This window comes from Cucurbita maxima, unplaced genomic scaffold, assembly GCF_002738345.1.
Source record: "Cucurbita maxima cultivar Rimu unplaced genomic scaffold, Cmax_1.0 Cma_Scf00002, whole genome shotgun sequence".
Lineage (NCBI taxonomy): Eukaryota > Viridiplantae > Streptophyta > Magnoliopsida > Cucurbitales > Cucurbitaceae > Cucurbita > Cucurbita maxima.
Window position 1 is genome coordinate 3,233,733 of NW_019272018.1, and position 21,862 is coordinate 3,255,594.

The 21,862-nt window shown below is 35.8% G+C and overlaps 2 protein-coding genes across 3 annotated transcripts; both read left to right on the forward strand.

Moving 5' to 3' along the window:
• Positions 1-118: 118 nt before the first annotated feature.
• Positions 119-7,148, forward strand: LOC111466330 (DNA (cytosine-5)-methyltransferase CMT3). The gene is made up of 21 exons (XM_023110931.1): positions 119-501; positions 1,583-1,614; positions 2,328-2,424; positions 2,517-2,624; positions 2,718-2,837; positions 2,918-3,017; positions 3,112-3,326; positions 3,412-3,477; positions 3,557-3,817; positions 4,648-4,706; positions 4,810-4,876; positions 4,955-5,284; positions 5,363-5,431; positions 5,504-5,593; positions 5,682-5,769; positions 5,870-5,985; positions 6,072-6,176; positions 6,292-6,335; positions 6,426-6,495; positions 6,610-6,713; positions 6,805-7,148. The coding sequence occupies exons 1-21, from the start codon at positions 217-219 to the stop codon at positions 6,974-6,976; spliced, it is 2,598 nt and encodes an 865-aa protein (XP_022966699.1). The 5' UTR covers positions 119-216; the 3' UTR covers positions 6,977-7,148.
• Positions 7,149-13,658: 6,510 nt separating this feature from the next.
• LOC111467324 lies at positions 13,659-16,277 on the forward strand. Of its 2 annotated transcripts, none has more exons than XM_023112174.1 (4): positions 13,659-14,117; positions 14,165-14,288; positions 15,609-15,781; positions 15,960-16,277. In XM_023112174.1, the coding sequence occupies exons 1-4, from the start codon at positions 13,749-13,751 to the stop codon at positions 16,152-16,154; spliced, it is 861 nt and encodes a 286-aa protein (XP_022967942.1). In that variant the 5' UTR covers positions 13,659-13,748; the 3' UTR covers positions 16,155-16,277. The 2 variants fall into 2 exon arrangements, with proteins under 2 accessions (XP_022967942.1, XP_022967949.1); XM_023112181.1 differs by having other exon boundaries at positions 13,664-14,073; positions 14,211-14,288.
• Positions 16,278-21,862: the final 5,585 nt, after the last annotated feature.

The following is a 21,862-nucleotide window of genomic DNA, read 5'->3' on the forward strand; positions in this document are numbered from 1 at the left end:
GACCTATTTCTGACACATTTTAATCAAATCCAAAAGAAATTCAACTTCCCGCCCAACTTCGAAATCTTGCCCCCTTTTCCTCTTCCCTTTCCCCCGACACTATAAAAAGGGGCTTTCTTTTCTCAGTTGTTCTCTACTCCATTTTTGATCTCTCTCCTCCGCCCTATTTTCCCTTTCCCGCCCTTCCCTGTCTGATTTTTCTTATCCTCTCCGACAATGCCCGCCAAGCGCCGCTCCAAGTCCGCCACTCCCACCTCCGTTAAGCCCGACACTGATGTTTCTTCCCCTAACAAGAAGCTCAAAACCGAGCTCAATGGAGATGGTTCGAGTCCCATTTCTCTCTCCCCTAAAGTGGCGGCTCAGACTCAGACTCAGGCTCAGACCAGGAAGGTGAAGGCAGAGATTGACGGCGACGAGGAGGAGACTGCGGCTAGGTTTGTGAAGCCTCACATTCCGGATAATGAAGCCAGGGAGCGGTGGCCTTTGAGGTATCAGGGAAAGGTAATTGAAATTTATTCCTTGAAATCTTACTTGATGTGGAAATGGATCAATGTTGTATGTATGGAGTTTTGGTGTAATTGTGTTCGATCTTCTATGATTTGGGTATTTTGTGAGAGGAAGCGCTTAGATTGAGTATTAGAAGTCTTGTCCTGCTGCATGTTGCTGAATTTCAACAAGCTCTGGTTGTTGTGTTCGATCTTCTTTGATTTAGGTATTTTGTGAAAGGAAGCGCTTAGATTGAGCATTAGAAGTCTTGTCCTGCTGCATGTTGCTGAATTTCAACAAGCTGTGGTTGTTGTGTTCGATCTTCTTTGATTTAGGTATTTTGTGAAAGGAAGCGCTTAGANAGAGGAAGCGCTTAGATTGAGTATTAGAAGTCTTGTCCTGCTGCATGTTGCTGAATTTCAACAAGCTGTGGTTGTTGTGTTCGATCTTCTTTGATTTAGGTATTTTGTGAAAGGAAGCGCTTAGATTGAGCATTAGAAGTCTTGTCCTGCTGCATGTTGCTGAATTTCAACAAGCTGTGGTTGTTGTGTTCGATCTTCTTTGATTTAGGTATTTTGTGAGAGGAAGCGCTTAGATTGAGCATTAGAAGTCTTGTCCTGCTGCATGTTGCTGAATTTCAAAAATCTGTGGTTGTTTGTTCTTAACAAAGGTCTTTAGCTATAAAAAAATAGTGAGAGGGAAGTGAATCCATATCTTGATTTTTGGACGGAGTTGAAGTGAGGTGAGTATTTGTTCTTGGAGATATAGTAATTAGGGTTACGATTGAAGCTTCAAGGGAGTATTTTGCAGTCGTTATTGATTATCATGCTTTGTTTAACAAATTAGGGCAGAAATTTGTTTGGCATTATGATTTACAAAGCAGAAAACAGTTCAGAACCAAAAATAGTGATGCTTTTAAAAATCCCTAACAAACGCTTGTCAAGTCTCAAGTGAAGTGATTTTCCACTGAACTTGGTCTTTGTAGTGTGATTTGGTAGTTTGCTTTCATGATTTTCATAATTATGTCTCATTCCGAACGAGTTTAGTTTCTAGCTCATATCTACTCTCATCGTTTTTTCGCTATCTATTTTTCCAGAAGAAGAAAGTAGCTGGGGCAAAAAACTCGAGGTAATGTCACTAATCTATGGACTATCTTTAGAACTCAAGTACACGGTTGCACAGCCTATAGAACAGATCCTGTTTGAGTAAGGTCGTCTAATTTATGGACTATCTGACTCTTGCTAATAACTATATGTTTGTAGAATACATATCGACATGCAAGATTCAATTATATAGGCTCTTGTCATTTCTATTTATTTTATTTTTTAAGTAAAAACTAGTTTTATGAAAAGAAATGAAAAAAAATACATGAGGGCAATTCAATGAAGAAAAGTTCAAGGTAGAGGAAGCAAGCAATAAAACAAGACTGCAAAATGGTCTGACTCGTAAGAATGAGAGACACGATAATTACTGCAATTCTTTGTGATTGAGACCTGAAGAAGGCAGTAAACCTAGCCAAGGTAGAAACTTCCTTTCCAAGAGCTCTCCACCTCTCTAATAATTTTTCTATTTCTCTACGTCAAATATCTCAAAAGGGGATGGAACAACATTCAACATTTTTTCATCATTGATTGACGTTATTTGCTACAAGCCATTTGCGCACCGAGGGCGTTTAATTATAGTTCAATGAATTAAGAATAGTCTAAAAAAGAAATGTCAGAAGGATGGCAGTGCATATTTTTTATTGAAGAGCGTGGTTTTCTTGCGTAGACTTGATGCGTTCTATAGATTAGCCAGTTTTTTTTTCCTTCTCCTTACCTTTATGTTTTGATATTTTATAGGGACGACTCTGTGGATGTAGTCCAGGCTCTGCATCATTATTCAGTGGCTGAAGTCGACAATATCGTTTATAATCTCTTTGATGATGCCCATGTGAAGGTATGATTAACAGTCGAGTTTATTGGATTTTTTTTTTAATAAATTCTAGGCATAGATTCTTATTATAATTGTTCATCGAAAATTTTGTCTAGGCTGAGGATGGGGAGGACGATTATATATGCAGAATTGTTGAAATGTTCGAGGCTGTCGATGGACAACTATATTTCACTGCACAATGGTATTATAGAGCTAAAGATACTGTAAGATGAACATGATGCAGTTTCATTACATTTTACTCAGATTTGTTTAGTATGATGACTAGCTAATATTGGATTTTGTTTGATACATTTTAGGTTGTGAAAGACCATGCTCATCTCATCAATGACAAGCGTGTTTTCTTTTCAGAAGTTCGGGACGATAATCCATTGGATTGCCTCGTTAGGAAGCTAAATATAGCTAGAATACCTCTAACTGTACGGATTTGAATTGTTTACGCCAGTCAATGTTTTAGAGTTTTCTTACAACGTAAGGCTAATTTTGTTTTTCTTTTCAGATGGCCACGGATAAGAAGAAAAAGCATCTTCCAGTGTGTGACTTCCACTGTGACATGTTATACTTGCTACCATATTCTACGTTCGTTAAACTGCCAGCAAGTAATTTTGTAAAAGGATTAATTTATGGAAACATGTTCCTTCAATTGCAACTGAAGTCTTGAGAATTTATAGTTTGTGTATATTTAACTTGTAGGTGAGAAAAGGATTGGCAGTGACACATCATCAACAATTTCTTCCGAGGTTGATACCAATGGAGCTTGTGAAGTGAACTCGGAAATTGGGGATGTCACTCAAGCACAGCAACGTTGTAAGCCTGACGTTACACTCCTCGATTTGTATTCAGGATGTGGGGCTATGTCTACTGGATTGTGCTTAGGAGCCAATTTGTCCGGGGTGAACCTAGTCACGGTATGTTGCTATAAATTCTTAAAACAACTAATCAAAAGACATTTATTTTATAGTTTTTTTTTAACCTTGTTCTTTCTTTTTGTAGAAATGGGCAGTTGATTTGAATCAATATGCTTGTGAAAGTGTAAAGTTCAATCACCCCGAGACAGAGGTATACTTCTATGATTGAATTTGACTTGATATTCTACTATATTATGCTTCTTTTTTTCTTAGTTTCTTCTACATTGCAGGTGAGAAATGAAATGGCAGAGGATTTCTTATCGTTGTTGAAAGAATGGGAAGTGCTTTGCAAATATTTTTCTTTGGTAAAATGTAAAGAGCCACAACAGAAGTACATTGATCTTTTTGCTAATGATGATGAAGAAGAGGAAGAAGAAGAAGAGGAAGATGAAAAGAGTGAAGATGATGGAGAAGTGTTTGAAGTAGAAAAAGTACTTGCAATATGCTATGGCGATCCCAACGAAACTAAAAAGCGTGGATTGTTTCTTAAGGTATTTGAATGCTTGAATCTTAATTATCATTTGGCTAAATCAGTTCGATGTATATATGACTTTCATCATGTACGTATGATATCTATTTTCCATTAAGAGAATGTGGTAATGTAGAAAACATAGGATCTTGGATAATTTAGATCAATATATTTCGTCATAAGAACAATTGCGTAAGAGTTGGTAATTTTTTTGTCTAGCCTAAATAAGATGCTATTGGAAACATGGATGAAGGAGATTTTAAAACATGAAAATATTAGAGTCAATCCATCCTGAACTTTGACGACTTAATTTTTGTGAGATCCCACATTGGTTGGAGAAGTGAACGAAGCATACTTTATAAGAATGTGGAAACCTCTTCCTAGTAGACGCATTTTTAAAAACCTTGAGGGGAAGCTCAAAAGGGAAAAGCCCAAAGAGAACAATATCTGCTAGTGGTGGGCTTGGGCTGTTACCAATGGTATCAAAGCCAGACATTGGGTGATGTGATATGAGGTGGTGTGCCAGCAAGAACGCATGTCTCCGAAGGGGGGTGGATTGAGGGGTCCCTCATCAATCGAAGAAGGGAACGAGTGCTAGTGAGGACGCTGGGCTCCGAAGGGGGGTGTATTGTGAGATCCCACATTGGTTGGAGAGGAGCAAAGCATACTTTATAAGGGTGTAGAAACCTCTTTCTAGTAGACGCGTTTTAAAAACCTTAAGGGAAAGCCTGAAAGGAAAAACCCAAAGGAGACAATATCTGCTAGTAGTGGACTTTGACCGTTACAATTTTCTTCTAGCATCTCCATCACATGCCTATTTAAAATATTAATACGCATGTTATTTGAATGTAGGTCCGTTGGAAGGGTTATGGCCCTGATGAAGACACGTGGGAGCCAATCGAGGGGTTGAGGTACATATTCTATTGAAGTTGTCATGCCTAGTATAGTTGTATGATCTATACGTGTGCACGATTCAGAATTTAACTGAGTTGATTGTTACGTCCTATTTAACAGCAACTGCAAGGAAAAGTTGAAAGATTTCGTGACAAGTGGTTACAATTCAAAGAGTTTACCTTTGCCTGTAAGTTTAATTATTTTATTGAACTTTTCAGTACTTGGTTTTTAACTATTATTCTTACTAGAACTTTTGAGTTGATAGGGTGATGTTGATGTTATATGTGGAGGGCCTCCCTGCCAAGGCATTAGTGGCTTCAATCGCTTCAGGAACACAGAAAATCCACTGGAAGATGAAAAAAACAAACAGCTTGTTGTCTATATGGACTTAGTAGAGTATCTTAGGCCTAAATACGTTTTGATGGAGAACGTAGTCGATATCGTTAAGTTTGCCAATGGATTTTTGGGACGGTATGCACTTGGTCGTTTAATATCAATGAATTATCAAGTTCGTATGGGAATGATGGCAGCAGGTGCATATGGACTTCCACAATTTCGTATGCGTATGTTTATGTGGGGCGCCCAACCAACCGAGGTCACTTCATGCATAAGCACTTTTAATTTTACTACTCGGGACCTATGGACTCGTAATAACATTCATTCCCTTTTTCAGAAACTTCCACAGTATCCTCTTCCAAGTCACGATGTTGTAGTGAGAGGTGTAATTCCAACTGAATTTGAGGTATGGAATCTTATCGAGCCATTATGGGTTCATTGTTATTTTATCTAACAAGATCGTATGATAACGATGCAGATGAATGTCGTGGCTTATGATGAACGACATACTGACATTCAGCTGGAACAGAAGCTTCTTTTGGAAGATGCAATTTCTGATCTTCCTGCTGTATGTTCTACATATCTTAACTTATTGGTTCAGTTCTTAAATTTTTCCATACATTTTCATTTTTTTCGTTTGCTTTAATCATATGCAGATTGCAAATTCTGAACGTCGGGATGAAATGCCTTATGACCAACCTCCTAAGACCGAGTTTCAGCGTCTAATTAGATCGCCTAGGGAAGGTCAGCTACTGTGGGATCCTTAGTTATAATCTGTAATAGGATTTGCACTACGACTTCGAATTTCTTTGTTTGAATATGGTTCTGCCATTGTTATTTACAGAAAGATTTGATTCTTCTAAAAAGTTAAAGCCAGCAATGCACGAACTATATGATCATCGGCCACTCGAACTAAATACAGATGACTATCAACGAGTTTGTCAGATCCCGAAGAGAAAGGTGTTCTAGAATGTTAACATGTTTGAGATGCTGGCGAGTATTATATATTCATTCCTTCATTCCTTAATCTCCTACATCTTTTATAGGGAGCAAACTTTAGAGATTTACCTGGCGTTCGTGTTCGTCCCGATAATAAAGTTGAATGGGATCCTGACGTTAAGAGAGTATATTTGGAATCTGGAAAGCCTTTGGTAAGATGTTTGTGTATCCCAGATTAACTGTAGAAACCTGAGGGTTTCATTCTTTAGTTTAAACAATTTTACTTGTTCTTGTGTCAGATTGTAACTTTCATCATTGTAATTGCAGGTTCCTGATTACGCCATGAGTTTCGTAAATGGATCATCATCGAAGTAAGCAACGATGTTTCCTTCCTTCTCTCTTTATTCGTTCTAACGTCCTATCTCGTTACTCATATTTCCTATCTTTATGAAATGATAAAGGCCATTTGCTCGTTTATGGTGGGACGAGACGGTGCCAACAGTCGTTACTCGAGCAGAGCCTCACAACCAGGTTACAACTCTACTTTTGTGCTCTTTTAGTACTTTTTTAAAGCTTAAGGTGCTTTGCAATAGCATTCGGGACGAACCTTCAACGACTCATTTTCTTGACGTCCACTGATAATAGGCAATTACACATCCAGAGCAAGATAGAGTTTTGACGATTCGTGAAAATGCAAGACTTCAAGGCTTTCCAGATTATTACAAGCTCCACGGGCCAGTGAAAGAAAGGTATATATTCTATGAACTTCATAACTCTATCCGATCGTGCTCGAACATATTCATATGAACACTCCCCAAAACTGGTCTGGTCATGTAACAGGTACATACAAGTAGGAAATGCTGTAGCAGTACCGGTAGCTCGAGCATTAGGATACTCGTTAGGCATGGCGTTTCAAGGTTTCGCAGCAGATGCGCCTGTGTTTAGTCTACCGAAAAAGTTCCCCAACATTCTCGAAAAGCATTCTTCTGCATCGTCCGAAGAAGTCGCCTGAAGAGGTAATTCTTTCTTCCAAGAGATCAAATATAAAATTATGTTGTATGCTACTACTGATTGAATTGTTGGACTGTTCATCATCTTATCTCATTGTTGTAATGTGGAAATGTAGAATGACAGATAACCTTGATATATTTATATCATAACCAATTCTATGGCAGTGTCTATCATATTCTGAGTTCTATCTGAAAATGAGCTGTGATTTCCTCTTGTTTCATTAAATGCTTTGGTGGGTTGCAAAGTGATAAGCATAGGCTTTAAGGTATATCTCACAAGTCTTGGATTCAAGTTTAAGGAATAAATTGATACCCACCAACTTTGATGTAGATAGAGATTTACTTTGGTCACAAGCACTTGTGTAAGCGTTTTTTTTTTTTTTAACTCGACCAACTTTTTCTTTCCTGGATAGCTCTTTTGTTGATGGGGTGTAAGCGTTTTAGAATTTTCGTTTAAACTTTTAGTCTTTGAAACTGTTTAAGAAGATTTCGTTTAAAATCAAGTGATATTATTGATAAACACTAATAGATGGTCATAATTGATTCTAAGCTCAATCTTACCATTATCTGGTATTGTTTATTTTGGTTTGTTATGTATTGTTGTCAGCTTCACGATTTTAAAATATATCTGTTAGGGAGAGATATGGTTCGTTCCCCTTCCAAGGATTTCAAGAGAGGTGGATTGTGAGAACGAAGCATTTTTGTAAGAATGTGAACTTTTTCCTAGTAAATTGCGTTTTGAAAATTGAGATTGACAGTGATACGTGATACAGTGATACGTAATGGGTTTAATTAATTCAAGAATATTATTATTTTTCACATAATACATAATTCTCCAATAAATACCCTTTAAACGTCAATTTGTTCTCATTTTGATTTCTTCTTTGGCCATTTTCATTCCCTTTTAAGCAAGAGAATATCACACTATTTGGATCCAAAGACTCTTTGTGTTCTTAGCTTCAAAGCCATTTCTCTTTTAACGTTTTAACCTTAAAACGCTTAGAGCAACATTTGATTCAAATTTTAAGAAAAACTATTCAACGAGAGTCATAATCTAATTGTTTTTCCGCTCCCTGTTCTAAATAGATCCCACTCTAAAGTACATCCACCTCATATAGAAAAACAAGAATCCCTTCAATGAAACTGAAGAATCCATTCGGGTCGGACAATATTGAATCATTCATTTATCAGATACGTCTTTTTCTGTGATCCCCACTTCATTTCAACTCTAATTAATTATCACAAAGGTCGAAACTCGCATGCCCTTTAATAACCATATGATACATATCTGAAATACTTGGATTCGAGCGGTTTTCTTGAGTCAAAATCTAGAGAGAGAGAAAGATAGGGAGGTGCAGTGGGTGAGCCAATTAGTACAAGTAAAGTCCACAATATAAGCCAAAACTAGCAAACCCATTTTATATTTCTTCACACTCCTTTTCCTCTTCTTCCTTCTCTTATGGCTGCATATACCAGATCAACAAGCTTCTCCGACCAATGGCTTCTTGCAACCATTGCTCTTATAATCTCCGGATTCTTGGCCTATGCCATTTACGACGCCGCCATCGCCTCGGCCTCCGAGGTGTTACAGAGGCTCGTCATCGTCTCGCCGCTGCTTTTGGTCGTCGTCGTTCACTGGCTGTCCCTCGGAGGGGGCGGCGGAAACAGTTGCTACAGCCATAACCAAGCGGCTGTGGGATTTCCATGGGGTGTTGGGTTTCTTTTGCTTTTGCTTCTGTTTCCATGGAGTGCTGCCATTCTTCTTCTTATGCTTTATTTCTTCTTTCTTACCAACTGAATTACCTGAATTTCTATAATCGTGTTTTAGTCTCGACCGTATCAAAATTTCTGTAAATAAACGATCGTCTATGTCAAAAAGAAAACTCGAAATTTTTACCGTTTCTTAGAACTAGTTTCTAGTTCTTCCTGAATCTCGTTGAATTTCATGTCAAGTTTCGAGATTTGAATCTTTTCTTCGTTGTAAAAATTAAATATTTATGTTATTACGAGAATCTATTTGGTCGAGATTGCTTTCGATTTTGATAATTAGTTATGAAATTAATTTGCAATTATTTAATTTGTTGAAGATAATTTATTTTCAAGGTTTAAAATTTAAAATTTATTACATATTAAGGAAGGGTACTTTATTTTGGTAATTTATTAAATTGTGATAAAATTTTAATTATAAAAATTAAATAGTTGTATTAAAATAAAAAGGGGACCAAAATGTGTTAATTTCTTTTTCTTCAAATAAATTATTACACGTCACTTTTAATGTTTTTTTTTAAAAAATATCGTCAATAATAGTAAAAATGTTTGTGGATCCGATTGGGTCGAGCCGAGACATTTTAAACCCATGTTAAATAGAATAAATAATAAAAATAAATGTATATAATTTTATTATAAGAAAAAAAATGTATATTTTAAAATTAATAATAAATTGGAAGCTCTATATTTTACTATTTCAGGCACATGGTAACCATTTAAACTAAATAAATAAATAAATAATAATAATAATAATAAAGTCTTAATATTAATTAAAATCATAACTCTATGTGGGGTCCACCTTTCTTTCGGCCATTTGCAATATCATTAACTTTATGTTAAAGCTTATTATATGCTTAAAAATATTATAATTATAATTATGATTAAAATAATATAAAGTACTGATTGAAGTTAGGTAATGATAAATAATTTATATTAGTTAGTAAAAAAATATACACAGATCTAACACATAGGTACCAAGATTCTATGGATATTTATATGCTAGTAATTAATTATTATTTTTTTTTTTTTTATAAAAAATAATGTTTTATTATTTGGCACACTATGGTGAGAGTGCAAATAATTAGTTTTATAAGGGTATATCTGCAATATACATTTTAAATCAAACTTTTTTAGTGGAACATTGTAGAGATTAATTGTAACGGCCAGATCTTCAGATCTACAGCTTGCAGATATTGTCTTCTTTGGGCTTCTCCTTAAGGCTTTAAAGTGCGTCTGCTAGGTGAAGGTTTCCACCCCTTCTGGGCCTAGTGTCCTTACTGGCACAATATCTTATGTCTACCCCCTTCGGGGAAGAGCGAGAGGCTGACACATTGTCCGGGGAAGGTTTCCACCCCTTCGGGACCCAGCGTTCTTACTGGCACTCGTTCCTTTCTCCAATCGATGTGGGACTGCCACCAAATCCACCTCCCTTCAGGGCCCATTGTCCAGGGAACAAGAAGAAGGCTGACACATTGTCCAAGGAAGGTTTCCACCCCTTTGGGGCCCAACATTCTCGCTGGCACTCATTCCTTTCTCCAATCGATGTGGGACCGCCACCAAATCCACCCCCCTTCGAGACCTAGCGTCCTTACTAGCACAACGCCTCATGTCTACCCTCTTCAGGGAACAGCGAGAAGGCTGGCACATCATTCGGTGTCTAGCTTTGATACTATTTGTAACGCCCCAGATCCACCGCTAGCAAATATTGTCCTCTTTGGACTTTCCCTTTTGGGCTTCCCCTCAAGGCTTTAAAACGCATCTGCTAGGGGAAGGTTTCCACGCCCTTCTAAATGGTGTTTTGTTCTCCTCCCCAACCAATGTGAGACATCACATTAATGACATTTTAGTCTAGAGTTTATGTTCAAATTGGCTCTCATATCTGCTCCACTTACTCCCTTGCCAAATCAAGCTTTAAAGAGGGAGGGAGGTTAATTAAAACCGAAATTAGGTCAAAAATGTAATTAATAAGTAGGAATCACTTTTTTCAATAGCTAACCGAACCGAACTCAACTAACATAAAATATATATCATCGATCATGACGTATACTTTGAATAAGTAAATTTCGATAAAATTAAATTCTTGTATAAAATTTTCTTTTCATATATTTTGAAACGGACTGAAATGATTAGCGTAATGAGCGTTTAATTAAATCTAAATCACAAAATTTGGTATCACGATTCAATCATTTGACCACACCCACATTAGATCTCTCGTTTCCACGTTTAATTATTATTTCAAAAGTGGTACACATGTGATGCTTATATTATAATGTTATGAGCATTAGTTTACTAAACATATCAAAATGGTACCTTTGAGGGATTTGAGGGATTGTAAGTGCTTCTTATAATTTGTCATAGTTATTATTATAAAATTTTTAAGGCCCACTTACCACTGAAATTTTCTTTGCATACTCTCACGTTGATTCTCGTGATCATGACATGACATTAGGGCGTTCGTGATATGTAATTTAGATTTGGTATCTGATGGTTTTGATATTCTCATGCATCTTATGTGACACGACTACATTAGCTACTTATCTTGAATTGCTTATAAGAGCAAAAATCATCCCCACAAACCAACACGAGTCGTTTTAACATATTTTGTCTTTATTCACCTGCGGTTTTACAAAATGTTACGAAGTCACCCAACATAGAATTGCTCCCGAGCTAAACACGTTCAATTTTGAAGTTCTTATGTTGGGTGATGGTGATTTTCGAAGAATTTCTCTAAAAAAAACATGTGAATAAGGATATTTAAAAAACATTCAAGCAGAATAGGTAACGGGTAACGTGGTCATGTCACACGGATGCTGAAACAATCAAATGTTGAATTTAGATTGAAAACCCTAATTCGAAACTCGAACATGGGGTATTTCAGCTCTCGAGCTCCCAAACAACATATTTTAAGTTGTGGAAGGACGTTGATAATGGATTCCAAACTTGAGAAGTTGATGATTGTAACGACCCAAATCCACCGCTAGCAGATATTGTCCTCTTTGAACTTTCCCTTTTGACTTCCCCTCAAGGCTTTAAAACGCGTCTGCTAGGGAAAGTTTTCACACCCTTATAAATGGTAGTTTTTTCTCCTCCCCAACCAATGTGAGACATCACAATCCACCCCATTAGGGGCCAGCGTCCTCGCTGACACTCTTTCCTTCCTCCAATCGATGTGGGATCACTCCCAAATCCACCCCTCTTTCCATCCTTCAATCGATGTAGGACCACCCCCAAATCCACCCCCCTTTAGGGTCAGCGTCTTTACTGGCACACCACCTCGTGTCTACCCCCCTTCGGGGAACAGCGAGAAGACTTACACATTGTCCGATGTCTGGCTCTAATACCATTTGTAACAACCCAGATTCACCGCTAGTAGATATTGTCCTCTTTAGGCTTTCCCTTTCGGGCTTCCCCTCAAGGCTTTAAAACGCGTCTGCTAGAGGAAGGTTTCCACACCCTTATAAATGGTGGTTTGTTCTCCTCCTCCCCAGCCAATGTGAGACATCACAACAATGATGATGAATAATATCTCCAATTTCTTTAATCTACTATCCGTTCAGTCCCCACTCTAAGCTTTAACCCATGGTTCATTAATTAATTAATTATTAATTATTAATAATAATAAAACTAAAGTATTAAAAAATAAATGGAATAAATAGAATGGGTAGGGGCAAAAATGACTTTTTTGAGAATTAGTAGAAATGGGCCCACCTATAAAATTGTAAAATAGGTTAGTTTTACAATTTGTAGACAAAAAAGGCTACTCTTTTATAATCTCTCTTTAAACCCATGGACCATCTTCTCCTTTATAATTTTCAACCAATAATTAACCCTAATTATTATTAATGGACCCTTCATGATTTTGTAGCTTTATCATATATTTTTATTTAAGATTAAAAATTTTAAATAACAAAAATTCTACTAAATTTCAAATATGTTTGTAAGTAACCTCAGTTATATATACATTTATTTATATATATCTATTTTAAATAGGGTAAAGTTATAACTTTATTTTAAATGTTAACTCGTAGATGGAACAAAAATTTTTATTCTTCATAAATTTAACCTAACTCAAACCGAAAAAATTTAATCCAACCTTTGGTGGTTCGGATTGGTCGGGATATCAAGTAAACACTACTAACTGAAAAGTCGAGAAACAAAAAATTCATGGTTCTGGTAGAGACCAAAGTCTCTAACTATAAAATGGATAATAGACAAATATATATATATATATATATATATATATATATTTTTTTTTTTTCTTTTTCCGTCTTTTATTTTTAATATAATTTTTCTATTAAGAAATATATATTTAATTAATTAATAAATAGAACCTAGAAATTAAGGAGAGAGTTGTACCTAAATTTACCATTTATAATGTAACCTATAAAGAATATATATATATATATATATATATATATATATATATATTATACATAATATGTAGGTATAGATAAGCCCAATAACTAGGCCCATANAGCCCAATTGTCTTCTATCCAAATATCTCTTTTTTTACCCAAAAAAAAAAAAAAAAAACTAAATTAATTAATCAATATAATAAATATTAATATAGTTCATTATATTATGATATTCATTTGGATTTCTTACGTCATAATTTTAAAAAATAATATTTCTCAATTAATTACATTAGATTCACATCATTTATATATCATAACTAAAAAAAAAAAGACAATTATTTTTATTAGTTTTAAAAAATGAATAAATAAATCTATTAAACATCCATTTAATCTAGTCTTTTTAAATCTATTTTTTTTTATATTAATTCTTAATCTAACAAAAAAATTTATTAATGACGTCAATTTTTTGTAAATTATTTAATAAAAAAACTTAATAGGACATTTAATATAATTCTCCAAATGGATAAACTGACAAGGAATAGAAATATTAACAAAAAATCTAAACGACGTCGTTTTAGAGCTAAAGAGCTTCACACTCTCGTCTCTCTCGCGCTCTGCGTCGATTACAGTTTCTTCAGCCTGCAACTCAAGAATGCTTCACTCTCTCGTTCAAACCACTCTCCCTTCGCCTTGCCAATTCACCTACTTCCGCTTCAACTTACAAAGTCTCCATTCGATCAATCTTCTTCCTAAAACCCTTTTCCCTGATTTTGGACGCGAAGCCAAAAATTCGTTCAAAACATTCATCATTTTCCACAAAAGATTCAATAAATCCCGCTCCAACAGGCTCAATTCGTCGATCATCGCTCACGCTTCTTTAATCGAGGCGCCGATTTTGTGGGCTGGAAGACTTTGCATCTTCTATGCCCTTCTTAGAGTTGGTTTAGCTGGATCTCAATCTAATCCACTTGTTTCAGGTTGTGTTCTTCATCTGTGTTTCTTCATTTCTAGGCTGTTGAATGTTTTTTTTTTTGGTGGTGTTTTCCCCTTTTTTGATTGTGGGTTCTCGTTTTTATTGGGAAATCTTGTGTTTGTGATTGTTTTTCTTCTCCAGATTTGGAATTCTCCGATGGGGAAAGTATCAGTGATTTGGGGTTTTCTAAGTGGTTGGAAGTTGTAAGAGGAAAGCCAGGTTTGTGGGATTTTAGTTCTCTTGCTCATTGATTGATCTATGAACTTATGAACACACTAAACTCAGCAAAACTTGTATATCAATATCATGAACTGAAGAATTTGATCATTTCTATATTGAATGCTGGGCTGGAAGCTATGCTTTGTAACTCTATTTGATAGGACGTTCTTGTTTATAGTTTCCCTTTTGTAATATTCATTCTATGAATGTGATATCTATATCCTACTAAAAGGAGTGTCTGGAATGGTAGGCTTGTAGCCCATCTACAATTCTAAATGATCCTTGTGTGCAATGTTTTTGAGTTGAAATGTTCATTGCAGTTTTAAGCTGCTGCTACATTTCAACCCTGCTTGTAATAATGTGTTTGATCTTATATCCTAGAGTTTGGTATGGTCATTCATGTTCGTGGTTGGTCTACAATATCTAATATCCATTGGATGTAAACTAAACTTGTTATGTCAATTATCAACTGAAGGATCATATCATTATGGGACTTTGTGATGTTGCACCATTTTCTGACACTATGGCTGTAAGAGCCTAAACCCACCCCTAGCAGATATTGTCCTCTTTGAATTTTCTTTTTTGAGTTTTCCTTCATAGTTTTTAAGACGCGCATGCTAGGAAGAGGATTGCACACCCTTATAATGAATGCTTTGTTCTCCTCTCCAACCAATGTGGGATCTCACAATCCACCCCCTTTTGGGGCTTGGCGTCCTCGTTGGGGCACCACCCGATGTCTGGCTTTGATACCATTTTTTGATACCATCCTTACGTACGAGTCATGCTAATCTTCTTTGTATCGTTTCAATTCCCCTTTATTGTGAGATTTGACATTGAACAGGCGAATGAAACATTCATTATAAGGGTTTGGAAACCTCTTTCTAGCAGACGTGTTTTAAAAACCTTGAGGGGAAGCTCGAAAGGAAAAGCCCAAAGAGGACAATGTCTGCTCGCGGTGGACTTAGGCTGTTACAAATGATATTAGAGCCAGTCACTGCTCGCACTGGTTGGAGTTAGGCTAGACCCTCTCTATAGTAGACACATTTTAAAACCTTGAGGGGAAGCCCAAAAAGGACAATATTTACTAGTGGTGAGCTTGGATGTTACAAATGGTATTAGAGCCAATCACCGGCTGGTACAAGGCACCGGTCAGAATAGGGCTAAACCCTCTCCATAGTAGACGCGTTTTAAAACCTTGAGGAGAAGCCCGAAAGGAAAATCTTAAAGAGACAATATCTACTAACGGTGGGCTTGGGCTGTTGCATAGCATCTAGAATTTGACCGTGAACGAATATTTTACTTTCTTGTTTTTATTGACAGTGGATGAAGCAGTTGATAAAAGGAAACTAGTGAGCAAATGGCATCCTACCACAAAGGGTACCCTCAGAAGGAACTACCGGGTACCTTCGAAATCCGAAGGACGACGCCTTCTTAAAGCCATCGCATCCCTCCTTTCCGATGACGACCACTTCATCGACGCCACTTCCCACAAGGTTTTAAATCCATTCCTTCATTTCTATATAATGTGATGTCTAGTATCTACACCGTTCACTCTTCACACACGCAAGCCATTTCCTTTTCGTTTCGTTTCGTTTCATGATTCTCGAAGACATTACGACATAGGAGACGTCGTTTCGTTGTTATAAACATCACTTGGTTTGTCATTGGTAGGGTTGTCAGATCAGGAGGGAAAGTGCTCATGGGGAGAGTGTTTGCTGCAACAATGTGAGAGCTCTGTTTGATGAGCTTCCAACCCCACATCTTATTGTGGAAATAACTCCATTCCCTGCGGGGCCTCTCAATCAAAAGGATTACACCAAGGCTGAGAAACTAGAGAGAGTGCTCAGATCTGGCCCTTCTGTTTGAGATACTCCTTTTACACCTCCCTGTATTTTATATCTCAGCTTCTCTGTATAGCACTCAAACGAATCAATCTCGATCGGGACATCGTTTTAGACATTATACTAGCGGTTTCTATTTGACTTAAAATTTACTGTCATAAAAGGTCGAAAGGAAAAGAGCATTTGTGAGATCTCGCATCGGTTGGAGAGCCTTTATAAGGCTATGGAAACCCCTCGACTCATTTTAAAAATCTTGAAGGGAAGCCCAAAGAGGACAATAGCTACTAGTGGTAGGCTTGGGCCGTTACAAATGGAATTAGAGCCAGACACCAAACATCAGACGATGTGCCAGCAAGGAGGCTATTTCTCCAAGGGAATGAGGCGGTGTGCCAGTAAGGATGGGGTCCCACATTGATTGGAGAAAGGAATGAGTGCCAGTGATGACGTTAGGCCCTGAAGGGGTTTGGACTGTAAGATCCCACATTGGTTGGGGAGGAGAAAGAAACACCTTTTGTAAGACTGTGGAAACCTCTCTCCCTTTGTAAGACTGTGGAAGCCTCTCTCCCTTTGTAAGACTGTTGAAACCTCTTCCTAGTAGACATGTTTTAAAAACCTCCTCGAAGGGAAAGTCCAAAGGAAACACCTTTTGTAAGACTGTGGAAACCTCTCTCCCTCTGTAAGACTGTGGAAACCTCTTCCTAGTAGACATGTTTTAAAAACCTCCCCTGAAGGGAAAGTCCAAAGGAAACACCTTTTGTAAGACTGTGGAAACCTCTCTCCCTTTGTAAGACTGTGGAAACCTCTTCCTAGTAGACACGTTTTAAAAACCTCCCCCGAAGGGAAAGTCCAAAGAGGATAATATCTGTTAGCGGTGAGCTTGGACCATTACAACCTTGTTGTTACGTGAAAGTCAAGTATGTTATCTTGCCCGAATTTGACCATAATACTTAGCAAGTAGCTCACCTACCGGCCAAAATATGCCTACACAACATAGAAGTTCTAATATTCTAAAGCACGTGGGACCTGAATCATATTTCGATCAAAGTGGACAATTAACTCATTATAAAACTGTGCCAATTATGGCTGGGTGCCTAAGTTGGTTCGAGTGAACGAGCAAGTCGTGATCGACCAACTATACACTAACTCATGACGATGTCTAATGGATCTACTTTTTTTTTTAATTCACATTGCAACGTGAAAAACATGAGATCTGGACATTTATATTTAAAATCACATCAACATAATATTTTTTCAAAGTGGCAAATCCAAAATAATAATGCTTGAATCATAATCTTCAACAATATCAAGAGTCTATACCTTCCACCACTTCCAAAGATTTAAAATGATAAATAAAATATTATTTTTAAAACTAACATTTTAGAATCGTGAGGCAGACACCGATATGTAACGTGCCAAAGCGGTCGATATGTGCATGCGGTAGGTTTGGGTTGTTAAAAATGGTATCAGAGCCTTGACGAAGACACTAACCAGGATCGATTGTGAGATCCCACATCGGTTGGAGCGAAACATTCTTTATAAAGGTGTGAAAACCTCTCCTTAGCAGAAGTGTTTTAAAACCGTGAGGCAAATGACTATACGTATCCAAATAATAATAAAAAAACATCTTAGTACTAATAAATTCAATCCATTACTTGATAAATGAATATAAAATGAAATACCTTACATATTTGCAAGCCCACAAAGCATATTTTTGTGGGGAGTTCATTATGAAAACCCCCTCCCAACAAAGATATTTTCACTTTATTTGGTATCTTTACATTCATAATGTCTTCCATTTATAAGAATCAAAGGCCTTAGTGGCCAATTGATAGCCATTTCTTTCTCATAATATTGCCCATTAGTATCATTCTCATAAATGCCTTATCAATTTGGTACCCACATGATTTGATTCGAGGTATAAGCGTATTACATCGAACTCCAAAATTTAAAAAATCTTATTGGTCAGGTCATATACCATTTTGAATCGAGTTAGGTTATTTTTTGGCTTGATTTTACGACAGGATCACGTTACCTACTATTCGTTTCTTAAGAGTAAAGATTATCCCCACATATCAACATAAGTCATTCCAGCATATCTTGCCCTCACTCACATGTATCTTAAAAAAGTTTCCAAGAAGTTACCTAACGTAGAATTACTTCTAGTAAAACACATCTAACCGTAGAATTGCCACATCACATGTCCACGCCCATGTCACACCACCCCTCCCAGTCAAACACACCATGCTACTCTCGTTCTTTCTCGTAGCCAACACATTGCGTGCTCACTCCCCATCCCGCTCGAGTTAATAATTTAAATTCATTGAATAATCTTAGAAACATAACTATACATCATGTTATTTTCAAAGTCAATTATTTGAATTTCGTGTTTAAACTAAGGAAGCACCAAGGACAACTTAGCTAGAAATCACATTTTTTTTTAAATCTTTTAAATGATTTTCAAAATTATCTTATTTATCACATTATATCTCATTTCTCCAATCAACGAGTGACAAGTGGATATGCATTATTATATTCGTAAATGGTATAATGCGTATAATAAAATAATAAAAAGAAAAAAATATATAATACTTTTAAAAAATTTAATAGATACATAAGTGGCTTAGAACTACATGACAGTCACTGAATGAGACATTTACATTAATTAAATCTTAGTTTAAAATTTTTGTAGATATTGAAACGTTTATGAAAGATATAATTCTATGGCAGTCTGTTCAAAACTAACCTAAGTTTGAAAGAACGATATTCTATCACGTTGACTAAAATTGATTCAAAATGCATGTGTTCTTCACGAAATTATAAAAGTCAATGAAACACGATTATTTTTAAATAAAATAAATGAAGTTTGCTCGGGTTTTCTCTTTAAAACGTTGGAAATACATATTAAAATTATACAAACTTCAAAACATAGGTTTGTCTGGGTTTCATCGATATTCTTACATACCGATAAGCTCGACATCAACATACGTGAATTTCATTTCTACTAAAATATGAAAGAATAAAAAACCGCTTAAAAGATCACTTGATACAATATTACCCGAAACTAAGGCTAAGTCACGGAGAAGGAAGATGCACGTTGTTAATATAAGTAGCAACCTTCAATTCTTATATAGAATTAGTCTCATTCGGAGATGGTTACGATTATTGATGTGTCTTTCGTTTACTCGAGCGTCACGCTAAAATAAAATGATTTTAAATTTGTATAATTGATCGTGATATTTTATAATAAAGTGAAATGATTAATAGAATATTAAAATAATAAAGCGAAATGGTTAATATAATATTAGATTTTTTTTTTAATTACAGAAAAAAATGAAGATAAATGATATTTCCAAATGCTTCCAAGATTAGTTGGAGAAGATTGTCCTTGCATTTATATTCACGAGAGCCGACATGAATGTCACTACTTTTGCTTCATTTTCCTTGTGTTTTGTTCTTGTCTTAAAAAATACAAAACCTTAAAATTCGTTGTGTTGTGTTTTTTTCTCACAAAATGTAAAAATGGTATTTTAATTCCTTTTTTTTAATTAAAGGAAAGAGAAAATACGTATAAAAGAAGACAAATATTTCACGTGAAAAATAGTAAGAAAGAGGTAATCGACGAGTTGAGTTGGACAAATCTTTTGAATCAATTTGAAGTTGTGGATTCATTAGGTTAGTTACAGAGTAACGTGAATAGAGTTTATAACCTAACCCAACTTAACGTTTTTGGTTAGTTACTCGAATAACTCAAATAGAGTTCATAACCTAACCCTCTAGTTTCAGGTTGGGTTGGGTTGAGTTGAGTTGAGTTGTCGAGATATTTTTCAATAATTTAAAAAATTATTCACATCATTAATCTTATAAGTTCAAATATCAAACATTTACGACTCAAAACATATTGCTAACATCCGTCACAAACATTAAATATTCTTAATATTTTAAAAAGTAGGGTACGGTGGATTATAACCCACTTTTAGGTTGGTGGGATTGACCCGACAAAAAAATTGAACTTGCAAACCAAACCATTTTTTTTTAATTTCAAAAAAATTAACCCAATTAAAATCGGAAAAAAATTATCTATTGTATGATGACACATGCCTAGTGGCCTCTGCATGTGTTATGTGTTTGATATGATGTGTTATGACGATATGTTATGCTATGATGATATGTTATGTTATGTTATGATGTTATGATGTGATATACTATGATGACATGAGATGTATGACGGTATGATACGTTATGAAAATTTGTATGTTTGAGATGCCATGTTGCACTATGACATGAACATGCTTGGCCATTAAATGTATGAGATACTAGGACACGTATAACAATGAGGAGTTTTCTGATGCAAAACAACTAAGTAATGTTATGACATGCATGTTACATTGGGTAATATATGAGAAATGTATGAAAAGTATAGGGACCTCATGCATACTGTGAACATGCATGTGAATACTTTCCTTTTATGATGAGTACAGACACGAACACTATGATGATGAGATGATCATCATGCTTGACATGATGCACGACTGTCTCAGTACCTTCGGACGTCTGATTATAACCAACTAGCTCGACCAGCAGGCCTAAGGGGTGTGCAAGCTTGCTTGGTGGGCTCATTCTCACATGTGTGAATCGTGTATAGAGAAGTACTACACATCCAATTTGTCCGAACTGGAGGAAACCCTATTCATGATTGCATTTGTTTGCATTCCTGATCCTAGTAATTGGGTCACTCACTAAGTATTTCTTAAAATACACAAGTCATGTGTTATTTTTATATTTCACGTAAAGGCAAGACACCCATATACGAATGACAGCGTCATCAAATCAAAGACCATGAAAACTGCATAGAGTAGTTGTATTTATTTTCACTTGTTCGAGGAGTGAGGAGAGATTTCCAATGTAGATTTTCAATATCTCTCCTTAGACCCGTGAAAAGAGATAGAAAGCAACAAATATACACTGAATATGTATGGGCAAAAAATAAAGAACCCAAGCAATAATTATTGATATCTCTATCTATCATATCTATCTATATATATAAGCAATAATTATTTATATCTCTATCTATCATATCTATCTATATGTATAGATGATGTAAAACGTTAAGAACCATAGATTTTCAAAAGGTGACCGAAATATTTTAAAAATTGCATTCTACCCCTCAACATTTCAAATTTACAGACTCGAAACATATAATAGGTCAAATCGAACCCAACGGGCCGTGTTTCGTTTTTTAAAAAGATAGTTTCTAAAATTATCTTGAAGGAAAAAAAGACGTCAAAAATATGCTTGGTACAACCATGTGCGTTGTCCTACCACAAAATTAAGGGCACTTCTCGGATTTTTTGGAACAATATCGTGTAAGGTCTATGGCCTTGGGTTCAATGCTGTCGTCTTGCGTTTGGAATTTAGTAAATGTCCAATTCATATTTTTTTTTAAATTTCTATTTCTATCAATTTTTCCTTTTTATTTTATCTTTTTCGTCACACACAGGGGTATTTAAGTAAATGACACTATTTTCGTTCGAGAGCTTATGTTTAAAGTAGATACTCGTTCTAAAAGATTAAATGATATCGTGGTCTCGATTTTGTTTTCTTTTATATAGTCCCCCAATTTATTGTGTAGGGTCGAGTTACAAATTTTTCTATTATATATATAATTAAAAACTCTAAAAAAAAACGTGCTTCAAATCTTTTGTCAATTTATGGTAACCACTTGTCCTAAAAAAA

Coding starts and splice junctions, on each gene's coding strand:
- LOC111466330 (XM_023110931.1), top strand. CDS start 217: ATGCCCGCCAAGCGCCGCTCCAAGTCCGCCACTCCCACCTCCGTTAAG. Junction 5,594..5,681: donor CAATTTCTGATCTTCCTGCT/GTATGTTCTACA, acceptor AATCATATGCAG/ATTGCAAATTCTGAACGTCG. Junction 6,714..6,804: donor CACGGGCCAGTGAAAGAAAG/GTATATATTCTA, acceptor GTCATGTAACAG/GTACATACAAGTAGGAAATG.
- LOC111467324 (XM_023112174.1), top strand. CDS start 13,749: ATGCTTCACTCTCTCGTTCAAACCACTCTCCCTTCGCCTTGCCAATTC. Junction 14,118..14,164: donor TCATTTCTAGGCTGTTGAAT/GTTTTTTTTTTT, acceptor TTGTGGGTTCTC/GTTTTTATTGGGAAATCTTG. Junction 15,782..15,959: donor TCGACGCCACTTCCCACAAG/GTTTTAAATCCA, acceptor TGTCATTGGTAG/GGTTGTCAGATCAGGAGGGA.